The 13,962-nt window shown below is 57.2% G+C and overlaps 1 protein-coding gene across 3 annotated transcripts in view; it reads left to right on the forward strand.

Moving 5' to 3' along the window:
- Positions 1-13,962, forward strand: part of NOL4L (nucleolar protein 4 like) — a 130,449-nt gene that overhangs the window by 50,789 nt on the left and 65,698 nt on the right. For all 3 annotated transcript variants that reach the window (XR_004345802.1, XM_032605275.1, XM_032605276.1), the window contains exons 2-3: positions 751-906; positions 6,732-6,843. Coding sequence is in view for 2 of the 3 variants with exons in the window: in XM_032605275.1 (XP_032461166.1) it covers positions 751-906; positions 6,732-6,843 (268 nt within the window). In the remaining variant the exon portion in view is untranslated. The remainder of the gene's footprint in view (positions 1-750; positions 907-6,731; positions 6,844-13,962) is intronic.

A 13,962-nucleotide genomic window follows, 5' to 3' on the forward strand; every position in this document is an offset into this window, starting at 1 on the left:
CTTAGGGAGATGATGGCTGAAAGCCCAGTGTCCCTGAGATCCTGGCACACCTTTTTGGGGCCAGCTGACAGCACTCGTGCCAGCCCAATAAGAGGCTCGGGGGGTCCACGGCCACCCCACTCATGTGGCCCTGCCACTTCCACGTGGCCTTGTGTCTGTCATTCTCTACATCTCCACACACAAAGAGCCCGGGTGCCGTTGCTGGCGCTCAGCTGCTGGAGCGGGGAGGTGGGCAGCGGTGAAAAGCTTTTCTGAAAGGCCAGGGCGAGGCAGGAGTCACCCAGGTGATCCGAGCCGTTTCCCTGGGACCCTAGCCCAGGACCACAGCGAAAGGTTACTGCTAATTGGGGAGCTCTTGATGGAGCCGCATCTATTTAGCACCGCCCCCCTCCCCAGAGACTTCCAGGATGGTCTTGGCATAGTGTGTGATTCGAAAGCTCCCTTCTGAGTCTGGCACAATCTGTCTGAAATTGTGAACATGGTGGCTCTTGGTTTTTTAATTTGTTGTTTTTCTCTGCCCATTGTTTCTGGCAGATTTAGTAGCAGCAGCCACCCTTGACTCTGGAAGCCCCCTCCCTGCGGCCCTCTCAGCAGGCTCCTCTCCCCCAGCCCCCCAGACCTACCATCGGAGGCCTTACGGCGTCAGCGAGCAGCGGTGTCCCTGCCCCTGACCCACTGCCCAGCCACAGGGCCCAGCTCTCACCCTGCCATCATCCCTGACACTAACACAGCTTGTCCACCCTGTCGCAGGGGGCAGATGGCCTGTCGGAGCCGGAGGGCATCTCTCTGAAGCGGGTCGCTGTGGTGGAAGATTTCTTTGACATCATCTACTCGATGCATGTGGAGAGCTCAGCGGAGCCAGGCAAAGCCCCCAAGCACGCTGGGCAGAAGAAAACCTACCGAGCGGTGAGATTTCTGTCTCTTTGCCTCTGCTGGCAGCCCCAGGCCTTGGCAGGAGGCCATGGGATCCGCACATGTTGGGCAGGGGGGTGGGGCAGGGAGCTGAGGCGTGATGAAACAGCCTTTGGGGACCCAGGGGGGCACAGGGCAAGGGCATGGCAGCCAGAGATGGCTCATGGGGCGAGGGGGCGGACTCTGTGGTCTGAGCACAAAGGAGAAGCAGGTTGAAGGGAGTGAGAGGGAGGGAAGGAGAGGGATGAGGGAAGGAGGAAAGCCCTCCTCTTCCTGGTTTCTGCTTCACTCCATCCCCCCAGCCCCAGCCTGGGGCCGCAGTTGGGGGTGGGGTGGCTAGATGATAATAATCATCAGAGCAAATGCTTCCATGGCATTTACTGTGTGCCAGGCCTGTCCTGAATACTCCCTATGTGTGAGTTCATTCAGCCCCCTACGACCCTGTGAAGTCAGTGCTGGTAGTTCCCCAGGGGAAGTCTGAGGACGTGGGCCCCACCCTCTAGGAAAGCACAGTTCGATTTGGGGTGGGGAGGCTGAGAGCAAAACCAAGATACGAGAAACAGAAATGTGTCCAAGACTAGCTTCGAGGGAACAAGAACCCAGGTACGCCTGGTCGTTCAGCAAAGGGCCCTCCAGACACCAACTTTCAGTGCTAAGCCAGGGGGACTTCATGGAGAAGGTGGCAGGTGAGCTAGCAGTCTAAACTTTGGGTAGGCAGAAGAGAGCAGAGGCGGCAACCTAGGGTGGGAAACATCACACACCGGGCAGTGGAGGGGATGGTGGCCAGAGCAGGAGGGGCCTGCCTGGGTTCTGGTCGTGCCCCCACCCCCATTGACCCCCATTGCCATGGCTCATGAACAGCCCAGAGAGGTAGGCTACCGCTCTAAGGTCACACAGCACTGAAGTGGCAGTCAGCTCTGTGTTGACTTTCTCTCTGGCTTCCTAGAGACCTGCCCGTCTGTGATGGGGCTACCTCACCCAAAGCGGATGCGAACCCTCCAAGTTCTTTTATAAATAGCCTTGGAGTGCAGCGGAGGTGGCCTGTATAAGTCTATAATTTCCCCATATGGCCTGATTTTTTAAAAAAAAATCCAATAATCTGGTTTGTCCTTGTCCTCAGAAGATGGCCTTTGCTCTAAATGAGTCTTAAGGATGGACCCGCATGACAAGGACCTCAGAGAGATGAGGGGTCGGGCTGAGGGAGGCAGGAGATGATTGTCCTATCTGCCCCGACCTCTACTGCTTCTCAGCACTTGTGCGTTGGGCAGCGGCTTGTGGGAAGGGAGTTCTGAGGGTATTTCCACCGGAGGGTCATAAATGGAGGGAGGGATACCCGAGCTGGGGCCTGTGTGGGCCCCTTGGTACTGATGCGACCCCACACACTTTCTCAGCATTGAATTTGCCTTGCTGGGAGCCGGCACGTGCCAGGCTCTGCGCTCAGCACGTCCCCTGCACCAGCTCTCTGAGCCATCACACGGATGAAGCAGGTGCTGCTGTACCCCCGTTTTACAGATGAGGAAAGCGAGGCTCAGAGAGATGAATAAACCTGCCTTGAGGTCATCCAGCTGATGTTCAGAGCCAGGCAGCTGTCCCAGAGCCCACACCCTGACCACCACACATGCCACCTCTCTACAAACCTCCTATGGCCAGCTAGTGGGGTCTGCTGACTTGCTTGTACCAACCAGACCTCATGATTTCCCTGGTCCCCTGGGTGCCCAGCCCCAAGTCTCGCCCTTGGGCACTTCCTGGGTGTTTACGAAGGCTGGGGTCTTCGAGCTCTGTGCTGCGGAGAGGGCGGGGCTGGCTGCACCCGCCAGGCTCTGCGTCTCTGGGCCAAGCGGACGTCCAGCCCTTGGCTCTGCGCTTCCTGGCTTCTCGTCCATATGCCCGCCGCGTGCCCCACTTCCCGCTGCCCAGCCTGGAGCTGGCACATGACTGGCAGCGAGCCAGCTGGGCTGCGTGCAGAGCTGGAATTTCAGCAGCAGGGCCAGGGCTGAGGGAGCAGGCCAGGCCCTCCTGCAGTGGGTGTGAGGCCAGGGGGGCCGCCGTACCCCCTTCCTCCCCTGTGTGCCTCCTCTCCCTTCCCCCCTCTTCTCCATCTGTCACCCTTCTCATTGCCACCCTTTTCCTTTTGGGGGGATGGGGTGGTGCCCGCATGCTTTTGTCCTCCTCTTTTCACCTGCTCCCATTTTCCTCAGCCTAAGCCTAGCTCTTCAGCCCCATCCATGCCTGTGGAAAGAGACCCCTCCCCCCGAAAAGGAAGCTCCGTGCTGATGGGTGCAGAGAGGCACAGCCTGGCGCTGCGGGCTTTGCATCAGGCCCTTAGGAGGGGTTTTTGGACCTGCCTGTGTGTGCTTTACCAAATGTGAATCCTGGGACTGCCTTGCTGTCTCTGGGGACACCTGGGACCTTCCAGATTCTTACAGGCCTGGGGTGCCTGAGGGAGCCAGAGACTGGAAGGGAGATGGGCGGGCTTGTTCAGGGCATTAAAGGAGGCGCATTCTTCAGTGGGCAAAGGACTTTCTAGGGATCAGAGAGGGCAGGTAATGAGCTTTTGTGAAACTGGAGGTCTCTGAGCCAGGGGTAGATGGCTGTTTACGACGGACAATACAGGGGAGTCCCATCTTGGGCAAGAAGCCCCTGCCTTACTTTGCCTCTGACGCAGCGTGACCTGAGGTCCAGAGGATCCCAGGGAGTCTTGCCAAGGCAGGGGTGTGGGTTCTACAAAGTTCGCTGAAGCCACATAGAGGACTGGTCCTTCTTCAAGGGGCGTTTCTGGTGTCTGCACCCATCTGAATTAGGGTGATCCCCTTTGCTTCCTTCCTCTTTCCCAGGGTGCTAGTAGGCTAGATCGGGTTCTGGAGTCCCGATCTGGCTGCCCAGACCACTTTGGAGCTGGGGCCAGATGTGGTCAGCAGCTGCTGCAGGCCCAGCACGTGCTAATCCACCCGCAGGGCAGAAGGAGGATCTTGTAAAGTGGTGCAAATCCCCCCAATTGGCCTCATCTGTCTTTGTTGACCTCTGAGTTGGGGACCGAAAATGGGGCCTTGCAAGTCAGCAACTCTGCAAATAGCTTCTGCTCTCCCTGCCAGTGAAATCTCACTCAGTTTTTACTACTAAGAAAAACGTAAAAGGCACATTCATGTATGTGTTTCGGTGTCCAGGCAGGAGGCCTGAGAGCGAGGCAACAGACAGTCCAGGGCCTCCAAGGGTAGCTGGGCGGGGACAGGGGTCCTGGAGCTTCCCCTCTTAAATGCAACAGCTCCATCTTTATCTGTGTCATGTTTTGGGCTTCAGGATAAGAGTCTATTTCCAGAACACTGTCTGTAGCTCTAAAACTATCTGAAAACCACCATCCTACTGACCAGGGCATCAGCTGGGATGGTCCTCCTTGTTTCAGCTCCTCCTGTGGGTCCTGTGGCCTTGGGCATCTGTGCAGTCAAACAAATGGAGGTCCCATTTCTCATGTGGACAAGGCAGGAGCATAAACCAAAAGATGCCCACAGGAGATTGAAGGCCCCAGTGGGGGAAGGCATCGTCCTCCATCCGGGTCCCTGCAGCAGCGTGGAGCTGGGCTCTGCACTTCACTGGCCCCCCGGGGAGCTCTTAGCGAGGCTGCAGACATTCCAGCCACGCAGGGCAGGGCTTCCCTCCCAGGCCCTTGGAGAGCTCCAAGGACTTCTTACTCACCCGCCTTTGGTCCAGCCCACCTGCCCATCCATGGGACCCAGGGCCAGAAGGCGTGTGCCCGGTGCGCCACCTCCCCGTGCACTCCGGCCAGCCTTTGCATACTGCTGGGTCTCTGCCAAGGCCAGGAGAGCTGGGGCTGCCACTCCGGGCCCTGGGCAGGACGCTCTCTCGTAACTGTCCCTGTGCCCGCAGTGGGCCAGGCGGCAAGCAGGGCCTCTGCCTATGCCACAGGCAGCCCTCAGCAGAGCAGCCCACCCAGGAAGGCTCTCCCTGAGCCCTGCAGAAACTCTGTCTCTGCCCGGCGACCGGTGAGCTCCGGGTAGTAAAGTAGGGCTTCTTTCCCCATGGTGTCACCCTTCCTTTCCCAGCAGACTGCAACCCTCCTCCTCCACGCCCTCACCTCAGCTCTTCTGGGGCCTGACCAGAGAGGCCACACCTCGGGCACCTAGGAGGTCGTCTGCTGGCCCAGCTGAGCCTTGGCCCTCTGCTTGGCACAGCGGGCATCCTCCCCTCTTGCCCGTTGACTCCTGCAGCCGTCAGCCCCTCAGCAGGACCCATCCCTCCCAACCCCGCAGGCCCAAGAGGGACCTGCCACCCCTAAGACTACCAGGCAGCCCCTGGCTGGGGATGAAGATGTCCGCATGCGTGGCAGGAGAGCCCCCGTGCCTCGGCCCTCACGCCCTCCCATCCACCAGCTCCAATCAGAGAGCAGGGCTTTGCCCTTGTCCCTGACCTCCAGAGGAAGGCAATCAGACGGGGAATTTGGAAGGGAGATAACTCATCAAGGAGCCTGCCTGCTCCGCAGAGCATCAAATCAGCTGAGAAATAACAATTGTGTCACCAAGATCAACTCTGCATTTGTAGCCGGCCCCCAGGCAGGAGCGGCCCCTGGAGCTCCGCAGACAGCACAGCCTAAGCTGGTCCTCTGACGGCCTGGCCGCAGCCGGGGGGGCCCCCTGGCACCCCCCCCAACCCCATCCACTCTGCCTCACCCCGCCCTGCTTCCTAGCCACCACAGAGATGGGGCTGGGCACGTGTCCACCCCGCAGGAGCAGACCAGGTGCGTCCTGGAGAGCAGCCCCTCCTCCTGTGGGCTGACCAGCACCCTTGGCCAACTTTCCCGACTGGGCTGCGGCGAGAACGGCGGAATGCTAGGGTGGTGCTGCCCCTTAGTGGAGAGGAGCGGAAGGGCCTGGGCTCTGGGAAAGGTGAAAACCAGCAACTGGGCAGCCACCGGCCTCAGCCAGGAAACCCGGGTCCAAGAGGTCCCTCTGGGCCCCTCAGGCAGCCAAACCAGGACCAGTGGGTTTCTCAAAACCCAGAACAAGAGGAGAGGACTGAGCTTCTGGGCCCACACCCCGCTCTTCCCCACTCCCCCACCCAGTCTCTTTCTTGTGTCGCCTCCCATCTCTTTCACCTTCCCTCCCACACTGCTTACTCTTTCTCCCTAGCTAGGGGAGGCCCCCTGGAGACAGCTGTGGGGCGTGACCTGGAGCTTGGGTTCTAGTCTGGCATTGCTCTAAGGAGCTGTGTGATCTTGGGCGAATTGGTTCACCTCTCTGGGCCTCATAAACTCACCTGGAACAAGGGGCTCCCTAAGAGTCTGTCCAATTTGAAAAATCGAACCGCTTGGCATCAGCCTTTCACAGCTCTCTTGATCTGTGAGTAGATCAAGGAATAGCTTGTAGAGCTTTGGGTTCCATTTATAGGCCCGGAGCCGGTAGCTTTGTAAGTGAGGCTCAGTTTCTTCATCTCGAATTGTGGAAGTTGTCTCCTCCTACCCTAGACCAATGCTTATCAAGTCATCTTTCAGTAGTAGCAATGGTATGTTGAGAGGAATATTCCCAACTCATGAGAACATAGGTTAAAGACTAGATGATGTTTCATTGTTTTACTTATTCAATTTTTAAGCTTCTTTAATTTAAAAATTTACAACTGCTGGTATTCTGCAAAAGTACTGACTCATTTCCATGGCTGAGACTCTAAGACATCTGCTCCTTGCTCCTCAAATCCCTGCCCTTGCTGGCAAGGGCGAAGTGCCTGCCACCAAAGCACAGCCCTTGGTGAGCCGGTGACCAAGCCACCTCCCCACGGGTCCATGTAACAGCAAACCTCTCTCCCTCCCCCAGATTGCCGAGACCTACGCCTTCCTTCCGCGAGAGGCTGTGACCCGGTTCCTGATGAGCTGCACGGAGTGTCAGAAGAGGATGCACTTTAATTCCAACGGCCTGGAACCCAAAGGTAGGGGAGGAGGTGGGCGTGCTGGGGCCTCAGGGGAGGCTCTGCGGGGAGGGGCTCTCCCCCAGGAGGGCCTGCCCTTTGCTGGCACGGACAGAAAAGTGCATGGCCAGCAGTTGTCACAATCCCCAGAGGCCAGTGTGGGTCCATGGAGCTGCCCAGAGAGCCTCATTTTAGGTTTGTTGTTTTTAAAACTTTTTTTTAAATGTCAAGTTTCACTTAAAAACCAATAGCGCATTCCTACTGCCCTTCAAGACTCTCCTCTCCCACCGAGGTTCCAGATGGAAATGGCCACCTTGCCCCGTTCCCTAAGCTCTGCAGTACTTGCCTCCCAGATCTCACCCCAGGCGGTGTGCACATGGATCTGGTCTCACTGACCCGACGGTACACTCTCTGAGGACAGGACACCCCCCACTGCGTGCACCCACCTGCCATTAGCAGGCCTCCCTAAGTATTTGTCCCCTGCCCCCCACCCCCAGTGCACACCCAGGAGATCTGTGGGGATTCGTTAGAATTGAAAATGCCCAGAGTACTTGTGATCAGCCGAAGGTGGTCCCTTAGACCGACATCCAGGCTCTCCAGCTCTACCCTGCCCAGTGAGATGCAGCAAGGATCCCCGCTTCAGTCTCCCACAGCCTCTACCTGAACATCCCAGAGGCCTCCAGTAAGTCTGGACCATCTGTTCGCAGGTGGCCTTGGCATAGCGAGACAGGCCGTTATGTTTGGCTGGTGTGACTAGAACTCAGCACTGAGAAATGATGCCCCGGTGGGTGACTTAGCAGGGCTTCTAGGCATCAGGCCCGCAAAGGTTGCTGAGGTCGGTGGGCATTTGCCTGAGGATGGGAACAGACTCGGAATGAAGGGTGAGCCATTTACTCAGGTGGTGCCCAAGTGGCATCCACCAGATACGTGGAAAAACCAACAACGAGGCCCGACGACAGCAAAGGAATTGGAGCATAGGTGTTGAGTGAGGTTTTCCTCCTGGTTGGTAGTCCCTGATACGACTTCGGACAGCAGCCACCTCACCAAACCCAGAGGCTTTCCTGTCCTTGGGGGCTGTTAGGCCATGGCCACTTCACTGAGCTCATTGGATGACCACTAGAGTATGAGGGACAGGAATTAATCTAGTTAATCCCTCATAAGTGCTGCGTTCCTGGTTTAAGAGCAGGGGCTCCAGGGCCGCACTGGGTGGGTTCGGATCCCAGCTCTGCCGCTCAGCAGCCATGTGTTCTGAACAAGTGACTTCACCTCTGTGAGCCTCAGTTTCCTCATCTGTGAAATGGAGTTAATAATGGCACCTATCTGGTGGCGGGGGGGCAGGGTTCTGATGAAATACGAGAATTAATCCCTGTACCTGGCACTGGGCTCCCATGCAGGAGGAGTGAGCCATGGCTGTGGCAGTTCCTGTGATAACGTGTGGGGCCTGAGTGAGGCCCCTGCCCCACGTGGCCTGGCCCCCGCTGAGCAGCTGCAACCCCTGCACCAAGACAGCACTTGGTACCTGCCAATGGGCCAGGAGGCTTTCCCTGCTGCCTTCCCCACCCTGCCCGGGTCTGGGTCCCAGGGACGCGGGCTCTGGTGGTGGCTGCTTGGTCCCTGCCCGCCCATTCGCCTGTCCCCTTCAGCGCTGGCCTAATCGTTTCCATAGCAACTGGCAAAGTCAGATGCAGAACCTGGGGGAAACAAAGGCAAGCCAAGAGGGGCTGTGTTTGTGGGCTGCTCTGGGGCGTCTGCAGGCTCTATTCTGCTCCCTTCTCCATGCTGGTGTGGAGGACATCCTCACGTCTCCAACTCCCCAGTAGAGGCAGCAAGGTCTCCAGGGGGAGGGAGGGGGGACCAAGGGAAGGGGAGAGGCAGAGAGCACACGCGCCAGCTTCACGGGTTCTGTGCTGGAGCCTCTCCGTCCAGGGGCTTGCGCCAGCGAGACAGAGGGCAGGCAGAGTAAGGCTGCGCCGTGCCCATCCTTGCCTGTCCTCGGGCAGAGTGCCACTTCCCTGTCGCCAGGAGTGGAGCTTCCCGTGCAGGGAGAGGAGGAGATGCTGAGGGAGCAGGAGACTGTGTGACCTCAGTGTCTCAGAAAGTGGGCTTGGGGTCTGGCAGGCCTGGGTATGCCGCCCTGCTCCCTGCTGTGTGTCCCTCAGCAGGTTCAGGGACCTCTCTGAACATCAGCTGCTCATAACAGCTCCTATGATCCTGTGAGGGCTCTGTCCCTGTTTACAGCTAAGGAAAGGAGGCACAGAGAGGTGGTAGGGTGAAATCACTTGTCCGAGGTCCCCAGAAGGCAGGAGAACTTACCTTCCCATCAACAAATGGGAGTAATGCTTCCCTCTCTTTTTTTTTTTGTCCACGCCACGCAGCTTGCAGGATCTTAGTTCCCCAATCCCCAGGGATTGAACCCAGACGCATGGCAGTGAAAGCCCAAGTCCTAAACACTGGACCACCAGGGAATTCCCCTGTCTCAGGATTTTCATGAGGATGCAATTGAATTAAATGAGCCCATTCTGCCAGGCGCCTGGCGCCGAGGGTGCCTAGGGAGCATCAGCCTGTCCCCCACCCTACCGCCATGTTGTTGTACCACCCAGGCACAAGACAGCCAATGTCCAGGTGTCCCACGGGGAGATGCACGGTCAGTCACCCACCCAGGTGAGCACCCTGGGTCCACAACCTGGCCGCTGGGCAAAAGGGAAGGGTTTGGTTTCTGGAGGCTGCCAGTGGAGAGCCTTAGAGGCTGAAAGGCTCCCCTGTCTGCTTGATGGCCAGAGGCACTAGCGCCTGGACCACCCTCACCAGCTGTCAGGTTCTCCCTTCTCCTGCCCCAGCTGAGAGCCTGGAGATCCTGTCTCCGCCTGCCATGCTGGCCCCTCTGGATGTGGTCAGCTGCTCCGACCGCTCTTTCATAGGCACCCCTGCTCTGCCAGCCTTCCCTCCTCCCTCGCCCGCCCTCCGGGAAATCAGAGCCTGCCCCAAGGCCCAGAGGCAGGCCCCAGGTTCCTGTCCCAGGAAGGTGGGGCCGGAGGGAGACGGGGAACAGGATGGAGCCTTCTTGAGGGGCTGCTGGGAGGACGCCTCGCTTCCTGGCCTCATGTTATAAAGAAAGAAAGGAAGCAAAGCAGCCTCCCCTGCTCAGTGGTTTGTCCCGGCACGGGGGTGGGGGGTGGGGGCGGGGGGGGGCGGGTAGGGGGCTGGACAGTCCTGTGCCCTCCCCCAGCGCCAGAAGCACGAACAAAGGAGGCTGCCCAGGATCAGGAAGTCCGAGGATGGGAGATTCCAGGGCCTGCCGGCTCCACTCTCCTCTTCCACCAGCCCCTGAGTCTGGACTGGAGGAGGCAGAGATGAGAAGTGGGTGTGCCCTGGGCCCAGCTCTGGCTGCAGGGGTGAGGGGCCTCGGGGGCACGTTTCACGTTTCTTTGATGTGATGAAATACCACTTGCATGGCTGCAGACTAGGAGTTAGCAGTGGGCAACGCCAGTCACCTACCGAAGGGTCCCTTCCTCAGCGAGAGCCGTCCACTCAGGTGGCAGCGCCTTTGCAGCCAGGCCCAGATTCCTCTGTGGTTTCCAACCCCCTCCCTGCCTGGCCCCTCCAGATCCCCCCTTCCTGTCGTGCCCCATGTGACCCCATCCCAGCTCATTCCTCTGCCCTTGCAGTCTCTCCTGTGCTGGCCTGTCCTCTCTCGGCTCTCATACTCACTCGCTATACGACCTGGGGAGGTTGCGTAGCCTCCCCACGTGTGGCTGCCTCATCTGTAAAGTGGGGTTATTAACACGAGCACCCACCCCACGGAGTCCTTGGGAGCACCACGCAGGAGGGTCTGCGTGGCGCTCTGGCAGGGCTCAGTGGCTGTCATCTTGAGTGATTGAATGGAAGTCCTGTTGAGATCCCCCCTCCACAAGGCTGCCTGGAGCTACTTCACAGCCCTGTGAGCTCTTCGTCCTTGGAGCGCTAATGGACTCGCCATCAGTCCTGCCCTGCTGAGCACAGGAACGGTCCCTACGCCCTTCCCCCCCCCCCCCCCCCCCCCCCCCGCCATCCCCACCCTGAATGCACATACGCCAGTGCTCCTTGAAGACTTGCTGACCTATTGATTCACTTCCCTGGGAGAGAGGTTTTTTCATCTGAGCCAGCCCCAGGCCTGGCTTCTCTAGTTCCAAATCTGAGCCCCACGGCAGGCTGGCCGCTCCCGAGGCTCCTCTGTGCCAGGCCTTCATCATGCACACGTCCTTCAGCCCCCAGCTCTGACCCCGAGAGGTCTCACCCTGGCATCCAGCAGCTACAGATGTCTCTGGACGGAGGAGTTCTTCCATCCTGTAGGGGGAAACTCATGAGAATTGCCACCTTGTGTTCCACCTGGAGCATCCGGGCCACCACCTCAGCTGGAATTCGCATTGATTGGCAAATGTCACTGGAGCCCAGCTGTGATCAGCTCTCGGCTTGGCCCTGAGAGAACCTCTACATCGCTGGTTATTTTCAAGGCCTGTAAAACTAGGACTAGTGCTTGGGCTGGTTTCAGTTTTTCTTGGCAAAAAGGTGTCGAAACATTTCTTTGTGTGGTTTCTCTGCTTCTCTCACCAACAACCTACTGGGTTATTTCAGCTCCGTGACCCTTCCTAGCTCCTAACTCACCCGTGGTCTCAGGTTACTTGTAGTGGCTCAGGCATGGCCACTGGATTTGTTGACCACAGCGGGGACCTGGCCTGCCCATCAGAGCCCAGGGAAGCCACTTCTTCCTTGTTCGTGTGTCTACCTTAGCTCATCCCCCATCCCGCCACGAGCACCGGACTCCATGGAGCCCCCACTGGCCCTGCTCCTTAGCTCTTTCCTAGTAAGCTGTTCATCTTCGTGTGTGGCACTTACCACCCCCGGAACCATTTGGCTTCCCACTGCCGAAAACCCTGCCTGCCTGTCTTCTTGCTGTGGTGTGGCCGAGCTCTGGCCTCCCACAGCCAGCTCCCTGGCATGTTCCCTCACCTGGAATGTGTCCCGCCCGTCAAGGTCCCGCCTCCCCGACAGAACCCTCACTTCCGGAACCGCAGATGCAAACATTTCACTGCACACTGATCTCGGATGGACTCGTGTGTGTGCCCGGGATGTCCCTGCTTCCCCAGACGAGGGCATCCGGCCTCCTCTTCCCGAGCTCTCCTGGCTCACCTCCGGGCACTGGAAGCAGTTTCTGATCGGTGGACCTGCTGTGGAGGGAACAGGCCAAGGAAGACCCCCCTCACCCACCCCCCAAGAGTGCCTTCCCAGCCATTGTGGGTTTTCTCCTAAACCTAGCTATACCTGGCTTTTTTAAAGTTACCTTTTCGTAAGTAGTCACGGCTTTCAGGCAGGACACGGGTGACCATCAATAAAGGAACACAGTGTCCGGCCTCCATGGACAACAAAACACAGAGCGTCGCCATGGCGGCTGATGAAGTCTTCATTTGAGTCTCTGACAGGCGACCCTTAGGGTGGGGGTCCCTTCTCATCTACCATGTTGTCTAACAGCTTTTCAGCAGACAACCACGTCTTTGAGGAAATGAAATGGAAATGGCAGAATCCTCCATCTGAAGACCCACATTCCAAAACAGGAACCACGGCTCTTTTGAGTGACATCATCTCAGTCTGCCTCACATATTGTATCCAACCTCATGGAGCCGCGGAGGCCAGGTCCCAGCACGCCCCTGGGTTGAAAGAGGTCACGTCTGGGTTGATGGTGGGGCGGCAAGAAGAAGAGGACCCCAGGTCACAAAAATGCATTTTAGTTTCCCCACAGCACTGGGCATCTGTGCCAGAGGGGCCAGTGTGCACTGGTGTTAGAGAACCCCTCTGCCACAGACCAAGAGGAAATCCCTTAAGAAAAAGAAAGGTTTGGCCCATTCCCAGCCAGTTTCTGAGACATTCTATTAGTGACATTTACCTCCTCCTGGACAAACAGAAATTCTGCGTAAGACAACATAGCTTTAAAAAGCAAAACAAGGAATTCCCTGGTGGTCCAGTGGTTAGGACTCACCGCTTTCACTGAGGGGGACTGGGTTTGATCCCTGGTCAGGGAGCTAAAATCCCACAAGTCGCATGGCGCGGCCCAAAGAAAAAAAAAAAAAAAGCAAAACAAAGCTCTGCATTTTTATGAAACTTGATAAGAAATGTTATTCAAGCTGTACAGTCACCAGAAGGACACAAGCCCAAGGCGCATGGACCCTGTTTTCTGCAGGGCTGTTCCTATCTGCGCCAAGTAGGAACTGCCCGGTGCCCTTTGGGTAGTTTCTCCCCCTTGTTTGCAGGGGCCTTTTTTCTTACCTTTTTTTTCCATTCTTATTGGTGTTTTTTTTTTTTAAATACACCTTTATTGGTTTTTGTAAATACATCTTTATTGGGGTTTTTTTTTGCCTTTTTTCTTTTTTGTGACAAAATATTTACAACATAAAACGTGCCATTTTAATAATTTTTAAGTGTACAACTCAGTGTTAGTTACAGTCACACCACTGGGCAATCATCACCACTGTCTGTTTCCAAAACATTTCCATCACGCCGAACAGAAACTGTGGACCCGTGAAGCAGTAACTTCCCATTCTCAGACACCCGTCCCCGGTAACCTCTCTTCTACTTTCTTTCTTTTTTTAAAATTTATTTATTTATTTATTTTTGGCTGCGTTGTGTCTTCATTGCTGCGAACTGGCTTTCTCTAGTTGTGGCAAGCGGGAACTACTCTTTGTTGCGGTGCACGGGCTTCTCATTGCGGCGTCTTCCCTTGTTGTGGAGCACGGGCTCTAGGCACGTGGGCTCAGTAGTTGTGGCTCGCGGGCCCTAGAGCGCAGGCTCAGTAGTTGTGGCGCAGGCTTAGTTGCTCTGCGGCATGTGGGATCTTCCTGGACCAGGGATCGAACCCGTGTCCCCTGCATTGGCAGGCGGATTCTCAGCCACTGCGCCACCAGGGAAGCCCTCTTCTACTTTCTGTCTCTGTGAATGTGCCTGTTCTAGATGTTCCATCCACGTGGAATCACACAGTATTTGTCCTGTGGCGTCTGGCTTCTCTCCCTCAGCAGAGCGTTTTCAAGGTTGCAGGGGCCTGTCTGGCCTGGGCTCTGGCTCTGGAGTGGCAGATTCTGCAAATCCCTGCCTCTCTCCACCTCAGCCCTGTCA

The sequence above is a fragment of the Phocoena sinus genome, chromosome 15 (genome assembly GCF_008692025.1).
Source record: "Phocoena sinus isolate mPhoSin1 chromosome 15, mPhoSin1.pri, whole genome shotgun sequence".
NCBI classification, from domain to species: domain Eukaryota; kingdom Metazoa; phylum Chordata; class Mammalia; order Artiodactyla; family Phocoenidae; genus Phocoena; species Phocoena sinus.